Raw genomic sequence first — 23,732 nt, forward strand, 5'->3', positions numbered from 1 at the left:
AGGGTTTCGGAATTGGCAGCCTTGTCCTGCAAGTCGCCCTATCTGGTTATCTACAGGGATAAGGTTGTGGTGCATTCGCAACCGTCCTTTCTACCGAAGGTGGTCTCGGCTTTTCATTTCAATGACGACATTGTATTACCATCGCTGTTTCCTAAGCTGAAGCACCCTAAAGAGGTGGCCCTTCATGCTTTGGACGTGGTTAGGGCTCTGGAGGTGTATTTGTCTGCCACGGCTCCCTTTCGGAAGTCAGACTCACTGTTTGTTTCGGTAGCTGGTCCCAAGAAAGGCATGGCGGTCTCGTCGGCCACCATTTCCAGGTGAATCGGACAGATTGTAGTACAAGCCTACGCCTTGAAGCAGCAGGTACCCCCCTTTTCCTGTAATGGCCTACTCCACAAGGGCAATCGGAACGTCTTGGGTCTTCCGACACCAAGCATCCGTCGCTCAGGTGTGCAAGGCGGCGACCTGGTCGTCTGTCCATACGTTTACCGAGTTTTACAAGGTAGATGTCAGTGCGTCGGCTGATGCCTGTTTTGGCCGCTAAGTTTTGCAGGCGGCCGTGTAGTTGCAATTGAATATGCAACCAAAATGTTTTCTGGTTTTTCAAAAAAACGTAGTACTGTTATGTTGATGCACTGTTGCATTACTTCCGCAGTTGGCTGCGGTCTTGGGGATCACTCCTGTTGAGGATACCCTGGCTTTTGTGGTGGTTTTTTCACGCACTGCTGTTTTTTTTTTTTTTTTTTTTTTGTGGGTTTAGTTTCACTAGTTCCCACCTGCCATGGTGGATGACGTTTTTATGCTTCCCCCACCCCCCCCCACCCCTCGTTTGCCAATGCTTGGGGACGTCCCATTTTGTTACAGAGAGGAGCTGTGTCGGTCAGAGAAAATAGGATTTTTGTACTCACCGTAAAATCCTTTCCTCTGTAATTCACCGACCGACACAGCACCTACCCCTCCTTTTTTTTCTCTTTACGTTATACTGCTTGTTGGTGTACTGAGGCTGCTAGGGCAGACTGTGGGGATTGTAGCCTAGGGACTGCCCCCTGGGCGTAACTAAAAGTTCTGAAGTGTTGTATTACAACTTTGCCTAGTAATCTCCAGTGATAGGGCTAACAACCCATTTTGTTACAGAGAGGAGCTGTGTCGGTCCGTGAATTACAGAGAAAAGGTTTAGGAGTACAAAAATTCTATTTTTACGATGCCTTTCTGGATTCAAGGTGTTTGGCAGTTCCAACTACTTGGCTCTTGTAATTTTTCACACTTGAGGTGATTGTAGCCCTATTATTGCAATTGTGACAGAGAAAAATGAGTACTGTCCGTGATACTTTTTTTATTTTTATTTTTAATTTTTCAGGACAAGCTTTCGGGGAATGTTCCCTTCTTCAAGGTCCAAGCAGTACTGATTCACAAATTTTTTTTATCAGAATGTTAAAAAACATCTCTGAGGGAAAGGAGAGGGAGAGCGAAAAAAAAAAAAAAAAAGAGAGAAAAACAAACACATACAAATCAATGGTAATAAAGATGGCAGCAGAGTTAGTGAGATAAGAGAGAGGGAGAGCTATAGAATTGGGGTGAGGGGGGATGCTAGTCACAGAGGGGGTCGTAAAACTTTAGTATAATGGGTAAGGAAACAATATCTAAATTCAGGCCATTATTTTTTGTCAAAAGAATTCTTCAAACGTTTTCCTTTCCTGGATAGTTCTGAAATTCCCTTTAAGAACTGAAACATTGAGGTCTTCTATAGTTTGGTCCGGTTGTGAGAATTGATGTCCCACAGGTGTGCATAAACTGTCTTCCTTATACTCCTTGATGGTATGTCTATGTAAATTCATCCTCGCTTGCAACTTCTGTTCTGTTTCACCAACATAAGATCCTTTGCACCTTTTGCATTGGATGAGGTACAACACATTACTGGAGGTACAGTTGTAAGATCCCATGATATTGAAGGTCCCATTTGTGTGTGTGTGACACTTTTGGATAGATTGATCTGATTGCATAGTTTGCAGCGTTTGCTGCCATTATTTGTGACTTCATAATCAGAGTGAAGTTTCCTGCTGATTAGTTTGTCTGAGGTTGGGTGGTTGTCTGAAAGCCAATAATGGGGGTTGTGGGAATATTCCTTTCAGAGTTTCATCCTCTGTTATAATGGGTTATAAATCTTTAATTATCTTTTTGATGCCTTCAAGTGCTGGGTTATATGTGGTGACTAGAGGTACTCGGTTATTTATTTATTTTTTCTCTGTGTATTGGAGGAGATTTTCTCTTTGGGTTTTCAAGGCTGTGCTTATGCTGTTGATGGTTTTGTCTTTGTAAGCTTTCTTATGGAAGGTGTCTGCCAGTGTTTTAAGATGTTTATCCCTGTATTCTGGGTCTGAACAAATTCAGTGGTATCTTATGGCCTGGCTGTGTATGATGGCCCGCAGTCGTGAGGGAGCAGTCATTGTGATGGATACAGACAAATATATACAAGAGGGCCAGAGGCAGCTGGCAAATACTACTTACTACAAAAAACTGGATGAGGATCCGACCCACGATTTTACTAAGCAATTAAAAGGTCTCATTGCGACAATGCCAAGCCTCCTACATTCAGAACTCATCAATGCGATTCCAGATAATCCAGAAATTGGAGACTTGTGCATTCCAAGATTCACAAGCCAGGAAATCCAGGCAGACCCATTATAACCGGTATGAATACACTTGCCGAACATATCTCAGGCCTTGTAGAAAACATGTAAAACCTTTAGTCATGAACAGTGCAAGTTTCCTGCAAGACACCACTGATTTTATGAACAAACGTAATATACAATTACCATCAAATACACTTCTAGTCGCTATGGATGTAGAATCTCTGTACAGTAACATCCCTCACAAGGATGGATTGGTGGCATGTCACATATTCTTATCATCCTCACCAAACCACAAATACACTGCTGAGGATGTGATACAGCTCATCAAATTCATTCTTACACACAACTACTTCACTTTCAATAATGACATCTATCTCCAGTGTAGGGGTACCGCTATGGGAAGCAAAATGGCACCCCAATATGCAAACTTATTTATGGCTGACCTGGAGGACAAATTCCTGAACAGCATACAACAAAAGCCATACAGATATTATCGCTATATGGAGGATATCTTCATGATATGGACTGAAGGTGTAGAAAATCTAAACCAATTCTTCTTCCCATTGATCAACACTTTTCACCCATCTATCAAGCTAAAAATGGATTATTCAAACACACGTGTCAACTTCCTAGACACTACAGTATACATCAGGAATGACAAGCTTCACATGTTATATACAGAAAACCGACTGACCGATGCAACTATCTTCACAGTTCCAGTTTTCACCCCTAACACACTAAACGGGCCATCGTATACAGCCAGGCCATCAGATACCACCAAATTTGTTCAGACCCAGAAGACGGAGATAAACATCTTAAAACACTGGCAGACGCCTTCCATAAGAAAGGTTACAAAGACAAAACCATCAACAGCATAAACACAGCCTTGAAAACCCAAAGAGAAAATCTCCAATACACAGAGAAAAAAGCAACCAAGTACCTCTAGTCACCACATACAACCCAGCACTTGAAGGGATCAAAAAGATAATCAAAGATTTACAACCCATTATAACAGAGGATGAAACTCCTGAAAGGAATATTCCAACAACCCCCATTATTGGCTTTCAGACAACCACCCAACCTCGGACACAAACTAATCAGCAGGAAACTTCACTCTGATTATGAAGGCACAAATAATGAAAGCAAACCCTCCAATAAAAAACACTGCAAACTATGCAACCAGATCAATCTATCCAAAAGTGACACAAATGGGACCTTCAGTATCATGGGATCTTACAACTGTACCTCCAGTAATGTTGTGTACCTCATCCAATGCAAAAGGTGCAGCGAAGGATCTTATGTTGGTGAAACAGAACGGAAGTTGCAAGCGAGGATGAATTTACACACATACCATCAAGGAGCATAAGGAAGACAGTTTATTCACCTGTGGGACATCACTTCTCACAACTGGACTACACTATAGAAGACCTCAATGTTTTAGTTCTTAAAGGGAATTTCAGAACTATCCAGGAAAGGAAAACGTTTGAAATAAGAATGATAATTCTTTTTGACACAAAAAATAATGGCCTGAATTTAGATATTGGTTTCCTTACCCATTATACTAAAGTTTTACGACCCCCCCTCTGTGACTAGCTTCCCCCCCCCCCCCCTCCATTCTATAGCTCTCCCTCTGTCTTATATCACGAACTCTGCTGCTATCTTTATTACCATTGATTTTGTATGTGTTTGTTTTTTTGTTGTTTGGTTTTTCCTCTCTCTCTCTCCGCTAACAGTTTCATTATCTGTTTTTCTCTCTCTTTCTTCAGTCTGGATCCATGTTTAATCGGAATCCCCCGAATCACTGTCTTATATGCCTCCTATACTATACCTGGGTCACTCCTCGGAGTATCGTTTATCTGAAAGTATGCTGTCGTTTCTTTTGCCACATCTTCCTGAATTTCAGGATTCTGTAGCAGGCTCTCATTTAGACGCCACCTTCTCTCCGGGGAGTAAACCGTGTCAGACAGGGAGAGACGCAAGGTGATCGCGGAGTGGTCTGACCACGTTATACTTCCTATAGATACTTCTAATGCCGAAGTGAGTAGATTATGTGGGACCAGAAATAAATCTACGAGGGAGTACACCTGATGAGGGTTGGAAAAAAAGGTGTAATCTTTCACCTGTGTGTAGAATCCGCCATATATCTACTGGCTGTAGTTCGTGTAACTTCTGCACTATACCCCTCCTGGTGCCACCTGAGACAGATGATGTCCCTGAAGATGTGTCTATTTTAGTGTCCAGGGGATATTGAAATCTGCCCCGAGAATCTGTTAACTCTGTGCGGTCTTTCCTCATAAAAGAATCTTGATGTACATACATTTGGTACATATAAAGTGGCCATGGTCACCTTCACCCCTCCCATGTAACCTTTAAGAAAAAGGAACCGGCCGTTTATATCCAAACGTTTACCAGAGAACAGGGAACATGGTTGGAAATCGGGATCGATACACCTTTATATTTTGCTTCTTGATTAGAAGCAAGATATACACATGGGGAAGAATCTATTCTGGAGGAAGCAACGTCCGCCCGCTTTAAAGTGTGTCTACTGTATAAATGCCACATCCGTACCTAGGCGCTTTAGATGGTTAAAAAGCATCCTCCATATTTCTGGGACATTAATTCCTTTGGCATATAAAGAAGTCGCCTTTACTCCCTCCATCTCTTCTGAGAGAAAAACCCCTAAAAACTCGCTACTAACCCCCCCTACAGAAAACCCTCCCCTTTCAAAAACCCCCTAAGGAAGGCACCCACTTCTTGAACATAACCTATGGTTTCCATGGGTGCAGGCCTATGTAGGGGGTTGGTCTGAATCAGCTGAGGAGCTCTGCCCCAACTCCATCTCCCTGGCTACTTTTATAATCACATAAAACAATATAATGCAGTCACCCTGGTGCAAAAGTGAGGAGGGGGGGAGGGGGAGAGAGAGACGGGCACCCCTCTATACATAGCCACCAATATATACCATTATCCCCTCCCCTCTACCTCTAAAGCTTAATCCTACCCAACACCCATCCTCCCCCTTACTACCTCATCATGCTCTCGCATATCCCCTTATCAACCCGCCCCCCCCCCTCACCCCTCTCCCCTCTACTGTGTAAAAACATTCTGCTCCCTCTCCTTCCTACCCCCCCCCTGGAAATCCTGGAAATGTGGGGCTCTATTATAATTACAGGTAGGTATTTACTATTTCCTACTCTTTATGGGGGGATACCTAGGATTCATGGGGTCATAGGATATATACAAATGTTATATTAACTCTTCCCTGTTTACCCATTCATTCAACCCCATCTTCCTTATAGCCCCTTCCAGGGGCTATCTACCTGGGGAATCATCTGCCCTCCCGCCAACCTCATGAACCTTAAAGTGATAAAATATGACGTAAATAAAAAAAAAAAAAAAGAAAAAGGGGAAATTTAGAACAGTTATTTCAGGGGGAGGTGGGGGGGGGGTGACTCATTACTTAGGGTGCCTTACGGCACCTAATAAAGTGCCCTATCAGTGATCTATATCGCTTGTACTTAGTTGCTAAAAAAAAAAAAAAAAAAATTCCTTGCAGTACTCGGAACTAAAAAAAAATGGGGTTACTGTTCATCTTATTGGCCCAGGGATGTATTGTAACTAATTTGGTATTTCCAACGCTTCTATTCCCAGGAAAGGAAACCACTCTGGGAAGGTCGATGGGGTGACGCAAGACAAATGTCACTGAATCTTTCTATCTCAATGAGATAGCCCCACCGATGGGTACCCCCGACCTCTTAATTTTATCCAGGAGTGGGCACAACATAGCTCTTCTCTGTAGGGTGGCTCGGGATAGATCTGGCAAGATTTTTACCCAAGATCCCTCATAAGCAACTTCTCCTCCATCCCAAGCCTTTTGACTTATTAGATCTTTATGGGTATAGCGGTGAAATCAACATATCGCATCTCTAGGTTTGTCTATGTTCACTGAGCGGGGTCCCAGGGATCTATGTAGCCTCTCAAATTCTAGGTCCTGTAGGGGGGCAAGGATGGCCAGCTGTTGGCATATTGCCATAATCATAGGTTCTAATGTCTCTCTTCCTATTGCATCCAGGACCCCTTTGAACCTCAGATTTTTGCGTCGGCTACGGTCCTCAAGTTCTTCTAATCAGAGCTGCAGGGAGGAAACATAGGAGTTTTGTAATGTCTGTACCCATTCCAGCTGGGTGATACGGTCTTCCAGGGCAGCCCGGGATGCCTCGTCCTGTTTCAGCCTGCCTGTCAAATGCTGTACCTCTGCCTAAACCCCCTCCAGATCCCTGCGATGTACCTCCTTCAAGCGTGTGACCATTGCTTCCAAGTCTACACATGTCGGAATTGCTCAGGAGTGTTCTTAGATCTGCATCTCCCAGTCCCTTAAGCGACACTTCCTGCCATTCCTGGAGTCTTCTGCTTCCCTCTCCTACCTCCGTACTCGGCATAGCTAACAGAGTAGATAGGGCGGAGCGTGCTGGCTCTCTGGACTCCCTGTCTGTCCCTCTTGTGTCCAGCACACAGCTCCGGGATACAGCCGCTCTCGTGCGGGACAAGTACTGCTACATCTCTGGCTGAGCCGGTGCCCTTTGTATTTTTATCTTCCTTCCTTTTCATTCCAATTGGTGTGTTGGCAATAACGGCTGGGCTACTCACGGGTATAGCTGCATTAAAGACCAGATGGCCGGGGGGATGGATGGAGCTGTGTGAGCATGTGTCTCTCTACTCTGCCATCTTCAGATCACCCCCCCCCCCCCCCACAGTATCACTTTTCAAGGGACAAGGATTCTTTTCAGTTTGCATAGCACAGTTCAAGACAAGGTTAATACTTTTCTAAATAAGTCTTGGTAAATGCAAAGGCAAAAAAAAAAAATGGTGCAAATAACATATTTACAGAAAAAGGGAGTTGCAAACAATAAAGGGATTATTAAAGCGACAGAGATAAAAAAAAAAAGAGTTGAAAAGGAAGGATACTTGCATGTCCTGGTTTCAGCAGAGTTCAGTCAATGAGCAAGGTTTTATTGGCTCTCATAACTTGACAGATGTTCCTTGGCTGAATGTACACGAGGGCTGTCAAACTGTCTTGGCATGCCCCTTTTCTCTGGGATCAAAGGGGTGTTGACAGAGGCCATCTGACCAATTAAGTGTCTGAGAAGTAGCCATCGGGTTCATGATTGTGTCAAGGCCCTCCCTTACACAGTATTATACTAAAATTAATATCTTTCAATATGTGCAGGTTGCATTCTAGAAACCAGTAGATTATTGTTTGGCATTCAATTTTATGTCCAGTGATACCAAACGCAGAGTATATCAGATAGGCCTGTCACCCGGGAAGTAGAAAACTGCCATCTTCCCTTCTGTATGTGCTGGCTTAGTCATGTATGACCTTGATTTGTTCAGTATGATATTCACCATTCAAATATATACCTAATATTAATGTGTTGTGTTCCTGTCTGATTTTTATGAAGCGTGTGAATTTTGTTAAGTTGTGAATTGGGCAGAGGTCTCTAAGAGGGCACATAAAGCTTGACTGCTTTTTACGATTCCCATTAGTTACTAACATGGCTGAGACCTGAACAAAATGGATGTTTTTCATGGGCTCAATGCGCACTGCCATTACTCCTTGTACATATTCTTCTAATGCAGCCAAGATGTTTTTTATAAGCTACATGCCAGTTCTGGGATTCATGATCTCATCCTTTTGAGGTGGTTCCTGTTGCCTAAGTCCACGCCAGCACCCTTTAACAGACAGGAAAATTTGACTTTGTCTACAGACCAGGGCTTTCCTTATGCATTTGTCAGTGTTCATGCCCTTGTTTATTTTTCTTGCCTCTCTGCTTTATAATTTCTACCACAAACACAAACCTCTCTGGCTGGAAAAATGTTCTTGGCATTTTGACAGTGCAGGACTCCTGGATCCAGGACTATACCAGTCAACCGGCAGGAGATACAAGATTTAAGACTTTTCTCTGCTGCATTGGATCATCAAATGAGATCATAGTCTAACAAAGGTATACCAGTGGTTTACATAAATCGCCTGAACAGGAAAAGAAGACTGGTAGTGGAACACATGATCACAAGGCCAGATCATGGCCCTTTTGCCGGTCCACATACCAGGCATGGAAAACTGACAGTTTTACTTGCAGAATTAAGACCTAGACCCAAAAGACTAGTCTCTGTATCAGGCGGTGTTCCAAGTGATCTTTAAACAGGGGGGAACTGCTGGTAGTGATAGCGTTGGGGCACAACTGCAAGGTGAGTACATTCATGGTCCGATCATGAGATCTACTGGTTGACACAGCAGATTTCTCTGCCTCCGCTGAACCAAGTCATAGGCTCAAGTGGGTTGAATTCACTCAGCCATGATGTCAAGTTTGTCCACTGCTGGCTTCCAGTGTGCTATCTGTTTAGGAAGAGACAGTTCCCTCCCACGAGCTACCCTAAGCCTCTTACTGGCACATAGAACTGTATAATGGCATGATCACTCTGAAGAAATAAAAAATCTATTTACTCAGTGATTTATTGCAAAACGTAATACAGTATGTTTATTAGCAGTGGGGAGCAAAGGCTTCAAATATTTTTTGTCTTCCCTTTTACTTTTAAAAATTACTTTTCCCTTAACCATATCCAAATGCATTTGCCAGATGATGGGTCTTTTGTTTTCAGTCACTGCTTATTCTACTAAGGTGGTAAGCACTTTTTGGGCTTTCTGGCACCAAGCCCGTTTCCCAGGTCTGTAAGCGTGCTACCTTGTTATTGGTTCATTTCTGTGCAAAATTCTTAATAGCAGACAAAGCCGTGTCCACCAATATTTATTTTTTATAAAAAAAAATTCATAAAAAAAAGTGTCCTCTTGGAGGATACTGCTCCCTCTGATGGGTTCCCTTATGTTGTTAGTCTGCTGCCCCTGTTCATACTTGGCTAGTATGCACGCACCAGGGTATAGCCACTAGATGGGACTGTGCCTCTTCTGATTAGCATAATTTACAAACCTAAAGGTGGAAGCTATACCCATGTGTTGAAGTAAACCTTTTACCAAAATGCAAGGTCTGATTACTAAATAGTGGCCCATCTCCATGTAAAAACTCTGCTTTCCATGTTTAGCAAAAAAAAAAAAACACCTTGGGAGGAAAGCTTGACGCTGCATCAAGATGCTGAAAAAGGAAAGTATATTTTTGAACTTTCTAACAAATGTGTTTGTTTTACGGGGGGGGGGGGGGGGGGACTTCTATTTTGGTCCACTTTATAGAATGAAAACCTATGTTCTACAAGATGATGATTATGTAGGGTAATTTGAAAGTCTATCAATTTGTTTCTAGAAAGTGGATGTAACCAGTAAAGCTGTGACTGATGTCCTGACTAAGACAACTGAATACCTGCAGCCAAATCCAGGTAATTTTTTTATAGTCAAAAATCTTTCAGCATAGTATGCATGTTGTAAGCAATAGAACATCGGGTAGTATGTTTGCAACTGAAATAAAGGTTACATATTCCAACAAAAGCCTGCTTCCTTCTCCACAGCATGGTCTGTATCAACACGTTCACCAGCACCTGCTGTTATTGTGCCTTTCTTGTTTATTTGATTGCTGCTATACAGGAAGATAATATTACAAACTTGAAAACTGATAAAGAAAGGGTTCATGCACTCTGGGCTTAAAAAAATAAAAAATAAAAAAACACCAGTTCTTTTGGCAGAAAAAAATGCTCACATAGATGCTCTGTACAGCGTTTAGGGTTTTTTTTTTTTTTTTTTCTGGCAGAAAATATCCTTGAAATGTTGAGATTCAAAATATGCCTCTATCCCGGTGTTTCTCAACCTTTTTTCATTCAACACACCCTTCAAAATTATACAATTATATAATTTCAAGGCACCTTCCAAAATTATGTACAGTCTTGATGTGCCCCATTCTAAAATGTAAAAACTATTCTAGTAGTTTTATATAATGCAGCAACATCAAAAAAAACATAGGACACCCAACGTTGGAGGTGATTTATTCTTCCAAAGCAAATACACTTTTGCAAACTGGTACTGACTAATATTCCAATGTTTCTCATCTCCCACAGTTTTTATCCATCACTTAGCTAATAAGACCCCAAAGCTGATGGAGAGAGGCATGGGTGGGTCAAACAAGGATGATATGCAGGCAACCGACCTCCTCCTTATCAACTGATGATGTCATTGGTCGTTAAGAGGTTGGCAGTTAGAAGGTTGTAATAGTATAGTGTACAATTCAAATCTGTGGCTTTGTGTAACTAAAAGGCAGGTTTCTTCCACCAAACGGCTTGTATACAATTTTTGGACAATTTCTAGGCATTTTGCCAATCGCCCCTGAAAAAAACCTCAAGGCACCCTGGTTGAAAAAGGCTGCTCTAAACATCCTAATATGCGTGGACACATAGAATAACGTTGAGCTGCTTCTACAGGCAAAATGCATAACCCCTGTAGAAGAAGCATTTTTTAAGCCCAGTGTGCACAAACCCTAAATACTTTTTTTTATTTAACCTAACATGCTTTAAAACATGTTCATAATAACAACAGTATTGTAGTGCTTTATGATGCATGCATATGTAAGTCTTGTAGACTTTATATTGATACCTTTTTCCCTGTACTATTCTAAATGTTGAATGTTGACCAAAAGCAAAAAATTGAATTTTTTCTAATTTTTATATAGGATTTCTGGTAGATTTGCGCAGGACCAACTGTAAACTTTTAATTTTTTTTTTATTAAAGTCAATTTTTCCAAATTGCATTTGAAAGACCTCTGCGCAAATACAGTGCGACATAAAATATTGCAACAACCACCACTTTATTGTCTACTGTCTCTACTAAAAAATATTTATAATGTTTGGGGATTCTAAGGCTCGGTTCACACAGGGGCGACACGACTTCAGGACGACTTTGTTGAGGCAACTTGGAGACGACTTGAACACGACTTAGACACGACCTGGGGCGACTTACAGGTTGCCCCAGGCCAGGCGACTTTTGCCGCGGCCAATCAGAGAATGAGCTCTGAAGGGGGAACTCCACGTCAAATTTATGAAAAAAAATTGGCGTGGGTTCCCCCTCCTAGAGCATACCAGGCCCTTAGGTCTGGTATGGATTCCAAGGGGGACCCCCTACGCCGAAAAAACGGCGTGGGGGTCCCCCCCAGATCCATACCAGACCCTTATCCAAGCACGTTACCCGGCCGGTCAGGAAAGGGGGTGGGGACGAGCGGGCGGCCCCCCCCTCCTGAGATGTACCAGGCCGCGTGCCCTCAACATGGGGGTGTGCCTTGGGGGAGGGGGGCGTGTGGCCCCCCCACCCCAAAGCACCTTGTCCCCATGTTGATGAGGACAAGGGCCTCTTCCCGACAACCCTGGCCGCTGGTTATCGGGGTCTGCGGGTGGGGGGCTTATCGGAATCCGGGAGCCCCCTTTAATAATCTTCTTGTAGCTCTTTTGCTAGCGGAGGAGCCCGGCTTTCTTCCTCGCCGCCGCCCTCTTCTTCCGACTTCGGGGGTCTTGTCCCCCTCTTCGGGTCTTCTGTCGCCGCCGCCTCTCCTCCTCCTCCTCCTCCTCCTCCTCCTCCTCCTCCTCCTCCTCCTCCTCCCTCCTCCTCCTCCTCCCTCCTCCTCGTAAGGGGGCAGGGTCACCATGTGACATCAACCGATGACCCCGCACCTTGTCCTTATTTAAGTCACCGCGCAACGCGTCCCTGGCATTGCGGCCGGAGAGAGCGTCGAGTCAACATCTCCAGGAGAAGAAGAAGAAGAACAACGGAAGACGGCGACAGAAGAACCGAAGAGGGGGACAAGACCCCCGAAGTCGGAAGAAGAGGCCGCGGCGACGAAGAAGAATGCCGGGCTTCTCCGCTTGCAAAAGAGCTAGAAGAAGATAGCGGAGGAGTCCGGCGAGAAGACCCCCGAAGACTGAAGACCCCCGGAGCTGTGCAATAAACTATTTTATCTTGTGTGTTGTGTTTTTTTTGTACTTTATTTTACAGGTGAATGGGTAGGGGTACATTGTACATTCACATAGGGTGGGGGGCCGGTATCCGGGGGCCCCATATTAAAGGGGGCTCCCGGATTCCGATAAGCCCCCCACCCGCAGACCCAGACAACCAACGGCCAGGGTTGTCGGGAAGAGGCCCTTGTCCTCATCAACATGGGGACAAGGTGCTTTGGGGTGGGGGGGCAGCACGCCCCCCCTCCCCCAAGGCACCCCCCCATGTTGAGGGCACGCGGCCTGGTACAGCTCAGGAGGGTGGGGCCGCCCGCTCGTCCCCATCCCCTTTCCTGGCCGGCCGGGTAGCGTGCTCGGATAAGGGTCTGGTATGGATCTGGGGGGGACCCCACGCCGTTTTTTCGGCATAGGGGGTTCCCATTGGAATCCATACCAGACCTAAGGGCCTGGTATGCTCTAGGAGGGGGAACCCACGCCAAAATTTTTTCATAAATTTGGCGTGGAGTTCCCCCTTCAGAGCTAATAATTCTGTCAAAGTCCGTATAGACAGAGATCCGACTTGGAGGCGACCTCCATTGAAATCAATGGGTACAAGTCGGATTGAAGTAGTACAGGAACTCCTTTTGAAGTCGGAGCGACTTCAGTAGCGTGCATTAAGACGGCTCTCATTCACTTACATTGATTTTTAAATGTTGTCCGACCTGAGGCGACTAGGGGCGACCTGAAGTCGGATCTGAGTCGCCCCTGTGTGAACCGAGCCTTAGTAATTTTCTAGCAAACAAATTATTTTAATTGAAACTAACAAATGTCAGAAAAAGGTTTAGTGTTTAAGTGGTTAAACTTAATTCATGCACAGTCTATTCCATTGACAAATTGTTACAATGTTTAGACTTAGTTCAACTAATAAAGAATGTTGTGATTCATGGCAGATTGCCCATTTTTTTTTTCTTTTTTTTTCTTTTTCTTTTGATGGCAGAGAGAATTCCTTGCATAGCATGAATTGTGAAACACTTTTATTAAGATCACAAAGGGGGGAAAAAACGATAATGATTCTTGACGATTAATTGTGTAGCTATACCGCTAGGTGTCAAAAAACTGAACAGCCAACTCGGAGAACATCTCCCATAGGTGTATTAATCTCCTATCTTTCAGAGAGCATCAGTAGCAAGCAGGACAAGGAAAATCTACTATACTCTAATATAATCTACTAAAAAGTATTTATACCCCTTGAAATTTCCAAATTTTGTCATGTTATAATCATAAACATAAATGTATTTTTTTGGGATTTTATGTGCTAGACCAACACAAAGTGGCACATAATTGTGAAGTGGAAAGAAAATGATAAATGGTTTTCAAAATTTTTTCAAATATTTAAAAAGTGTGCTGTGCATTTGTATTCTGGCCCCCTCAGTCAATACTTTATAGAACCACTTTTTACCACAATTAATGCTGAAAGTCTTTTTGGGGATGTCTCTACCAGCTTAGCACATCTAGAGAATGACATTGTTGCCTGTTCTTATTTGCTAAATAGCTCAAGCTCTTTCAGATTGGATGGAGGGCATCTGTGAACAGCAATTTTCAAGTCTTGCCACAGATTCTCAATTGAATTTAGGTCTGGACTTTGGGCCGTTCTAACACCTGAATATGCTTTGATCTAAACAATTCTATTGTAGCTCTGGCTGTATGTTTAGGGTCGTTATCCTGCTGGAAGGTGAACCTCCTCCCCAGTCTCAAGTCTTTTGCAGACTCTAACAGGTTTTCTTCTAAGATTGCCCTGTATTTAGCTCCATCCATTTCCCCATCAACTCTGACCAGCTTCTCTGTCCCTGCTGAAGAAAAGCATCCCTGTGACGTGATGCTGCCTCCACCATGTTTCATAGTGTTAGTTTTCCGCCACACATAGCATTTTGCTTTTAGGACAAAAAGTTACATTTCTTTTCTTACATCAGGGGACACAGAACCATAGTAATAACTATATGGGTTATATCGGCATATCAGGTGCTGGACACTGGCACACCCCTTAAGGCATGAACGTCTCCCCATATAACCCCTCCCACTACTGGAAGTCCTCAGTTTTTTCGCCAGTGTCTAAGGTGTTGGGCACGAGTATGGATGTGTTGTACTGAGCTCCATGGGCAGTAATCCTTGATGAGAGCCAGCCATCCTGACCGGATGCGTTCTAATGTCTCCGTAATGGACTAAATTATTGGTACCCAGGCCTCGTAATCCGAAGACGCAAGGTTTTGCTTGCGAATGCTTGGAGAGCTGGGCCATGGGATCCAGTACTTCTCAGTTTCTGGCAGGAACAATGTCGAGAGCAGAGGGATTTCTGCAGATTTTTCTCTAGGTTACGACTAGAGTTCCAAGAGCCCGGATGGCTCAGTCAGCTTTTGATCTGAGGGTACGGGTTCGGGTCCCTGTTTGGATGCTGCCTATGTGGTCCTTTGGCTGTTGAAGCGGCAGTCTTTATGCAAGAGTTTCCATCTTTCCAGAGAAAAGGGAGAAGTCTCTCGTTCTGCCCTCTGGATCAGTTGTTATCCCAGTCGGTCATATCAGAGATTCCCTTAGTGGAACAGGGGGCTTTGGCTCAAACCTTTTTACGTTGTCAGAGCCAAACAGAGAGGTAAGACCCATTCTAGATCCTGGAGATCTGAATCAGCACTTAAACATTCGATCCTTTCATAATTCGATCTGCTGTGTCCATCCTGCAAGGAGGGGAGTTGCTTATCTCAATGTGCCAAAGTTTCCCGCTTACCAGACATTTCTGCAGTTTGAAATATAAAATAATTTTTTTCAGTTGTGGCCCTGCCATTCGGCTTAGCCACAGCACCATTAGTGTTCTGAAAGATTCTATGCACCTCCTTTAGCCAGGTTAAGGGCTCAAGGCATAGCGGTCCTAGCCTGTTAGAAGATATACTTTTAATAGATCATTTTAATAGATTTATTCAGGGGGGGCTTGGTTATATATACCATACAGAAGAAGGTATTCTTACCCCAGACGAGAATCAGTTCCATTGTAGGATTAATTCAATTTATCAAAACAAAGGAAAATTCCTTCATTCAGCTGTGCAGGAGATTTTTAGGGGGCCTCCTTCAAGGCCATCCCTTGCACGCAGTTTTACTCGACTGCTTCAAGACAGCATCCTGTCGGTCTGGAATAAAGAAGTTTCAAGCCTTGTTTGTTTTCAATACACTTGGCTCCCAACATAGGTCAGAGCCTAAATTGGTGGTTTTTATCCCGCAAAAAGGAAAATCTTTATTCTGGAAGGTGTTAAAAACAGATGCCAGCCTTCTAGGCTGGGGAGCAGCCCCGAAAGACGATTCTGTCCAGGGTAGATGGTCCAGGTTAGAGGACCTTGCCTATCAACTTTTTTGGAAGTTTCAGGCAGTACATCTGGCCCTAGAATCTTGGCGGTCAGACTACAGGACTGTCCTGACAGGATTCAGTCTGACAAGGCCACGGCGTGGCTTAGATCGATCACTAGGGGATGCACGAGAGGTCGTGCAGCCCAAAAAGAGGTGAATAATATTGTAGCTTTGGCAGAACACAACATTCTTTGCCTATCGGCAATTCTAATTTTTCCGGCGCACTACTTGAGATGCCAACAATTAGTTCCGGGAGAATGATCTGTTCACCCCGACATCTTTCTTGCAATATGTCAGATGGGGTATTCCGGACATGGACCTACTCGCATCCAGATTCATTAACGAGGTCAACAACTTTGTCGAACAAGGGGTCCGCTAGCAGGTGGAACAGATGCTTTAGTCTTCCATGGGATCAGTTTTTCACTGGTCTATGCATTTACTCCAGTTCTGCTACTTCAGCACCTTCTCCGCAGGATTAAGCAGGAACAAAGGGAGGTGATTCCGGAGGCCCCAGTGGGTCCCAGAAGATCTTAATTTACTGAGATCATAAAGATGGCAGTAGGAGTCCTTTTGGACTCTGCCATTATAGCCAGACCTTCTTGCACAAGGTCCGGTAGTTCATCCTACCTTATGGGAAAAGTTTTTTTTTTTTTTTTTTTCTCAAAATAATTTTTATTGGGAGATAAAACAATACAAAGGCACATATAAAAAAGAAAAATACAGATCCAATGCATTTTCTTGAGATACCGTGAGATAGAAAAAGACGTTCAATAACAGCAAAGACAGGGATAATAAAGTACAATACGGACCAGACTGGATGGATCAGTGTCTGTCTTGAGCCCTAACATTAGCAGGTGTTATAAACAGGCTCAAAGAATCTAAGGCCTAGCCAAGAATTATCAAGTAAGTTCTTGAAACTAAATAAAGAAAATAAGGGGAGGGAAAGAAAGAAAAAAAAAAAGGGGGAGGAAGGGAATTGGCGAGGTATAGAAAATTGCGCTGAGAAGGGTTCGTTGGTAGTGTCCATAAAAAAAAAAGTGTTGGAGAAGAGCTTTGAGAAGACCGAGCCTATGGAGGAGGTTGGATAGTAATATCAGAAGGTGTACGACCTGTTTCATAGTTTCATAGTTTGTAAGGTTGAATAAAGACACCAGTCCATCCTGAGTGAGTGTCTACAATTGTTCCTATCCCTGTACATTGTACACTCACATGGGTCCCTACCCTCAAGGAGCCCACAATCCTAGGTTCCCATTCATATACTATGAATGGAAAGAAGCCAATTGGCCTACCTGCATGTCTTTGGATTGTGGGAGGAAACCAGAGTACCTGGAGGAAACCCACGCAGGGAGAACATGCAAACTCCGGGCAGGTAGTGTTGTGGTTGGGATTTTAACCAGTGACCCTTCTTACTGTTAGGTGAGAGTGCTAACCACTACACCACTGTGCCGCCCCTGTTGTATGTAAAAGAAAATTGTTCCAATACATGTTGATCAGTTGGTGACAGTCGATGCGATGAACATTTGCCACCTAGAGAGGAATGCTGATTTTTGTTTAACGTGGGAGAAGTCTGTCAGAAGCCTTTCTTTGTACAAAAGAGAGAGAAGTTCCTTGTGGAGTTGTTTGACTGGAGGGCCTAGTGGAGATGGCCAGTGTTGGAGTATAAGACATCGGGCCAAAAGGAGGCACAGCAGAACCTAGTCCATAGAGGCGCGAGGTGAGTAGGTCCCTATGGGAGGGGTAATTCCTGGAGGTGCAGACCACGGCAGCAATAGGGGGTCCCAATAACCGAAGATTAGGAGCAGAGGTTCCTTGGGTAATTTCAATAGCATGACATCAAAAATAAAAGCCAAGACCTGGTCCCAGAAGGTAGAAATAGTCGGGCAAGACCATAGGCGGTGTGAGAGGGGTGGCTTCAGTTGTTGGCAATGGGGGCAAGATGCACTGTCTCGATTAGACTTGGAAGAAAGGAAAGGGATATAGGCCCTGTGGGCAATCTTCAGCTGGGTTTCCCTCCAAGTTTCATTAGGGGTTAGGCGCAGTACCTTGCGAAGCCCGAGCAGAATTTTGTGGACAAGGTCGGGACCTGGGAAGGCTGAAGTCCAGTTTGCAACGGAAGTTGAAGATGCGGGAGGTGATGATCGTTGCAGGAGGGGTTTATACACATCGGAGATTTTGAAACAGTCATCCTGTATCAACTGGTCCAAGAAGCTAGGTTGAAATCTTAGAGAGTCCTCTTTGCAGGTTTGTGTAAGAAAGCTGATGCATGGCTGGTAATGGAAGATGTGTGATGAAGGAATGGCGAAGGAGTCCACCAGTGTTTGAAAGGGTAATAGTTTACCAGTATCCGGGTCACATAAGGATGAGAACAGTGAAAGGCCTCGTGCATACCAGTCCGAGAAGGGTTTACATTGAAGTCCTGGGAGGAAGCAGAGATTTTCATGTATCGGCATATGTAGAGAAATGTAGGGGGGAAGCTTGGCCAGTTTCCTAGATTCTCTCCACGCTATTGCCGTGTCTCTGAAAACAAGGTTGTATTGATGGGGGGGGGGGGGGGGGTGACAGATTTCCATCGACTGTGTAAAAGGGCAGTCAAGGAATAGGGATGAGCCATGGCGGATTCCAGTTCATAGTTAGAATACCTAGATGAGTGAGTGATCCAATCTAAACTGGTTCTGAGTAAACAAGCTAAGTTATAAGCGGATATTAGGTACACTAATACCCCCCTTGCCGCTGGGAAGGTGCAGTTTTTTGTATGCAATACGGGGTCGTTTGCCGTGCCATAAAAATTTGGAAATAGAAGAGCTTAATGAAGTAATATCTTTGTGCTTTAGCAATAGTGGAAGAGTTTGCATAGGGTATAATAATCTGGCAAAGCTGACCATCTTTACAAGGTGGCACCTTCCCAGGAGCGAGAGGGGGAGATCCATCCAGTTTGTCAATTTCTGAGATATCTTTGCCAAAAGGGGAGGGTAATTCAAATGGTACAATGAAGAAGGCAATTTTCCAATTTTGATTCCCAGGTAGGTGATATAGGAGGGAGCTACAGTAAATATGGAGTTGCTAGTCCAGGAGGGGGTGGAATGGGTGCCAATAGGTAAAATCTCGCTTTTCGAGTAATTTATGCGGAGCCCCGAGCATAGCCTAAACTCATCAAAAATATGTTTAATGGTGTGTATGTTGGCAGAGGGGTTGGATGAAAAGATAAGGGACATTGTCTGCGAACAGGGATGTGCGAAATTCCTTATCACCTATTTTTATACCATGTAGAGGGGCTATATGCAACAGGTACCTAGAAAGTGGTTCTAGGGCGATGATAAAGAGGAGGGGTGATAATGGGCAGCCCTGTCTGGTCCCTTTGTGTAGGGCAAAAATTTTGTGAAAGGAGGCCTGTCGTGACCAATTTAGCTGTGGGGGATGTATACATCGACTCGATAAGATGGCTAAAGGGGCCTGAGAATCCCATTTTGGAGAGAGCCATGGAGAGCCAGTCGAAGCTAACGTTATCGAAGGCTTTCTCCGCGTCCAAAGTAATGATGACATATGTACCATTGGGGTTTTGTCTAGCCATTTCTAGGGCCAAGAGAACTTTACGGATGTTCAAGGTGGCCGTACGGCCTTTGACAAATCCCGATTGGGCCGGGTGAATTGGGTGTGGGAGAATGGTAGCGAGTCTCGACGCTACTATTTTGGATAGGATTTTCACGTCTAGGTTGAGCAGGGAGATGGGCCTGTATGACCCTGGCTGTAGTGGATCCTTGACTTTTTAGAAAGAAGTTTAATAACTGCCTGGTTCCCAGATGGAAGATAAGGGCCCCCCGCCCAGATATTGGAGTACACTGAGTGAAGTGTGGGAGCCGTAATGTGGATAAGATTTTTATAGAATTCGCTGGTAAAACCGTCTGGGCCAGGGGCCTTAGCGGGGTGTAAGTTGCGAATGGTAGTTCTATTTCAGGGAGAGTGATGGGTGCATTGAGGGAATCTAATTGGTCTGCCGAAATAGTGGAGAGTGACAGTTTTTCCAGGAAGGAGCGTGCCTTGTCCTGCACGATGGGTTCTGGGGCGTATAGGTTTGTATAATACCGCAGCATAATCTCATTTATGGCTTGGGGGGTGGAATGAGAGCGTCCCGAGTGGTCACAAAGGGAAGTGATGTGGGTTGGACGGTGGCCCCCCTTGCATAGTCTGGAAAAGTTTTCCAGCTTTGTTACCAAATTTATGGAGGGTGGCGTCCAAGTGAGCCTTTTTAGTAATTTCAAGGGTATCAGCCCAGGTATCGAAAGCTGACTTGGCTGCCACCCACTCATCACGATGTAGAGGAGAATCTGAGGATGAAAGCTGCTGTTGGCCAGCATGCAGTCTGGCACTAGCAGATTTGTAGTGTCGGAGTGCATTGCATTTAAGTGAGGTAGCGTAACAGATAATACGTCCCCTGAGGTAAGCTTTCCCAGCATCCCAAAATAGGTTGGGGTCTGCCGCATGAAGGGCATTTGTGGAGGAGTAATCTGCCCAGGCCTATTCCATGTACTTTATAAAGTCGGAATTATTATCAAGGAAAGAGGCGAAGCGCCAGAGTTTGGGGTGTGGAGGGAGGTCTAGCCTGTCTAGGGAGATCCCTATCGGAGCAAGGTCAGAGATAGCTATGTCGTGGATCTCGGAGTCCGAAACCATGTGCATAATGCCATCGGAATCAAATAAGTAGTCAAGTCTGGTCAGGGATCTATGGGGGTGTGAGTAGAAAGTGAAGTGTCTGTCTACAGGGTGAGATAGGCACCATAGGTCCATCATATGCAGAGAGTCCATGGTGGAGGCGAATAGGGTAGGATGGGATGTGCTAATGCACTGATGAGGGACGTTTAGGGGATGACCTATCCACCGAGGGGTGCATAACGTCATTAAAAACCCCCCCGACTAGGTGGGGCAAGTGAGCGAAATTTAGCAACCAGGCCGAGAGCTCGCTGTAGAATTGTTTAGTGGGATTATTAGGGGCATATATGTTAGAGACCAAAATTTCCTTGGTACCTATCTTCACTTGTGCTGTGAAGAAGCGTCCCTTGCTATCTGAAAGTGTGGAGATAACCGTGCAGGGAAGATTCTTATGAATCAAAAGGAGGACACCAGCTTTCCATCCCACTGATTCAGCTCCGAGTACAGTTTCCACCCACATTTTGCATGCGTTGGAAGTCAGGGGCTTGGATATGACACTCCTGTATCAGGGCAATGTCTGCCTTAAGTCGTTTAAGGTGCTGAAGGATCTTCACTGTGGGGAGAGCGAAGACCCTTGACTTTCCAGGAGACTACTCTGAGTGTGGGGGGACGTGGATGTCGACAATAAGATATGTAGCGTATAAGGGCATGGTAGTAAGGGTAGCATAGGCGCGGCTCGGTGGAGCTATGGAAGATGGTACCTTGTCCAGAGACTCTTGTTAGAAGGGGCGATGAACCCAAAATAGCAGAGGGGCGGGGGGAGGAAGGTGCTAAAGGAAGAAGGGTCAGGGGGGGGTGTGGTAACAATAGAAGAATGAACAACCAAATAATCGCATGCACTTCACTTTTTTCCGCATGAGTTCACTGTGAGTTCACTGTGTAGGGGGGCTCCCCGAGCAGGGCCCCAAAAGCAGGAAATTTAATTAAGTGCACCCCCCGAGGACGTCCGAGGACCGCGCTGAAGATATGTGACATGGCACGACGGCTGATTGGAGTGCGGGGAGTCAATAGACAGTGGAGACATGTAAGAACATGTCATAAACTAGAAACAATGTTAAGGCAGGACATGAAATCAAAAAATCAACATCAGCATAGAGCATAAAAGATATATGATAACCTGAAACCGGACCGTAAATTCAAGTAACGGAACAAAATTGAGCATAGACGGGATGCGTACTGCGGTATTTCGTATTCGGCAAGGAGTAGCTCTCAGTACTGGGAGGTTATAGGCCGGGAAAGAGGTAGAAGATGAAAGAAGGGGGAAAAAAAAAAGTACCGGAGTGAGCAGCCACTACATCAAACTTGCCATACGACTTGAGAAAACTTGGAAGCCAGGAACAAGGTGGCAGGAGAAACTTCAGCGTATAGTTTTGCGGCAATGACCCGGAGCCGAGGCCCAAAAGTGTTTGGCGGGACTCCTTCCTAGGGCTCCTCTGTTCCAGAGAGCGGATGGTGGAGGTAGATTTGGAAGGCGTGGCAGGAGATGAGTCCGACCGAAGAGACCGCAGGAATGCTTCCATTTCTGAGGGGTCCTGAAATGAGAGTTGTTCCGCTTTTGGGGATATAAGTCGAAGTACAGCAGGGAATGCCAGAGAGAATTTAATTTTGTAGTTTGAAAAGTTCCAAGCAAATCGGTTGGAAGGCTTTGCGTTTTTTGGATACTTCAATGGAGTAGTCTGCGAAGATCAAAATTTTGACGCCATCAATTTGTAAGGAAGGTGATTGCCGGAATTTTTGAAGAATAAGGGCATTGTCCGCATAGTTCAGATATTTGGCAATGATAGGGCGGGGGGACTTGTGGTCCGCATTAAATGATCCCATACGGTGGGCCCGTTCCACTGTGAAGGGTCCCGTGAGACCTCTGGAATGCGTTGAGCGCAGAAGTCGTTCAGATTGGCTGTGGGGAGCGTCTCAGGAACACCTACGAACCGCAGGTTGGAGCGTCTGGATCTGTTCTCCAAATCATCTAATTTCTGGATAATATATTGGTTCGTTTTTTCCTGTGATTGTTCTGCAGCTTGGGACTGATATAATTCATCTTCCACCTCAGAGATGCGTTGTTCTAATTCATTTAGCCTGGTTGTATGCTCTGTAAGTTGAGCCTTAATTTGTTTCATCCCAACATGTATGGCTTTCTCCACTGATGCTGCAATCATGGGAGATAACAAGGCCGCCACTGCATGAGCAATGCGACTAGTATGCCCATCTTCCCCTTGGGAGGGCGGCTGAGTGTCCCCAGTCTGGGCTGGGGGAGGTAGGAGAGTATGCCCATGGAGCGGGGATGGAGCAGTGGATGCAAGGGGGCGACCCCGCTTACCTCCATGGCCGCATCTGGATTCTCTGCCGGAGAGGCCTGAGGAGCTGGAGCGGAGCAGGCCGAAGCCGGGGGCTCGTTTTGCGGCCGGTCCGGAGGTGCCGCCGTGGCAGAGTACGAGCGAACTCCCGTTTTTTTCCCACAAAACAATTCATAGCAGCGAGGGGATCCTCGGGAGGCACCCGAGGCCAAGTAAGAGGCGTGGGGGCCGCTAAGGCAGGCTTTCCATGCCGGTTTGTGGGGCTCTGCAGTGGGAGCTAGGCGATGGCACAGCTAGCTCATGCGGCGCCGAAACCGGAAGTAGGGAAAGGGGTTTAATAGGTTTGACTGTTGAATCCCACTCTATAAAGATCGTGGGTGATCTCCTTTGGTAGTGTCTACTTTGTCTAATGCCAGGAAGCCGGCTTCCAGAATCAATTTACTTTAGGTTCTGGAAGGCATAGATTTCTTGGTGTGGATCCGGGGGTTGGCACCCCAGGAAGTATGTCAATAAGCAGGATTCCTGATGTCCTGCATATAGGATCTGAAATGAGGCTGGCCTTGACTTCTATCAATAGCCAGATCCAGGCCTTGTGGGGGTCTTTTCCTATGGCCTCTTGCTTCCCACTCTTGGTCCGTAGCTTATTCAAGGGGTAACACCTCTAAATCATTGGGATTTAAGATTGGACTTGTCGGCTTTGTTGAATCACCCGTTTGAACCTTCCGAGAAATTCCCTTGGTTCTTTGACAAGAATGATAATCTTTTCTGGTTGCCATTTCTTCTGCTAGAAGAGTATCAGAAC

At 45.0% G+C, this 23,732-nt stretch overlaps 1 protein-coding gene across 3 annotated transcripts in view; it reads left to right on the top strand.

Moving 5' to 3' along the window:
• The window catches only part of SH3GL1 (SH3 domain containing GRB2 like 1, endophilin A2), a 565,510-nt gene that overhangs the window by 121,234 nt on the left and 420,544 nt on the right, over positions 1-23,732 (top strand). For all 3 annotated transcript variants that reach the window (XM_077475737.1, XM_077475738.1, XM_077475739.1), the window contains exon 3: positions 9,941-10,013. In XM_077475737.1, the coding sequence (XP_077331863.1) occupies positions 9,941-10,013 (73 nt within the window). The remainder of the gene's footprint in view (positions 1-9,940; positions 10,014-23,732) is intronic.

This window comes from Lithobates pipiens, unplaced genomic scaffold (genome assembly GCF_037356315.1).
Source record: "Lithobates pipiens isolate NorthernLeopardFrog02 unplaced genomic scaffold, aLitPip1_a1.2 Scaffold_13, whole genome shotgun sequence".
NCBI lineage: Eukaryota > Metazoa > Chordata > Amphibia > Anura > Ranidae > Lithobates > Lithobates pipiens.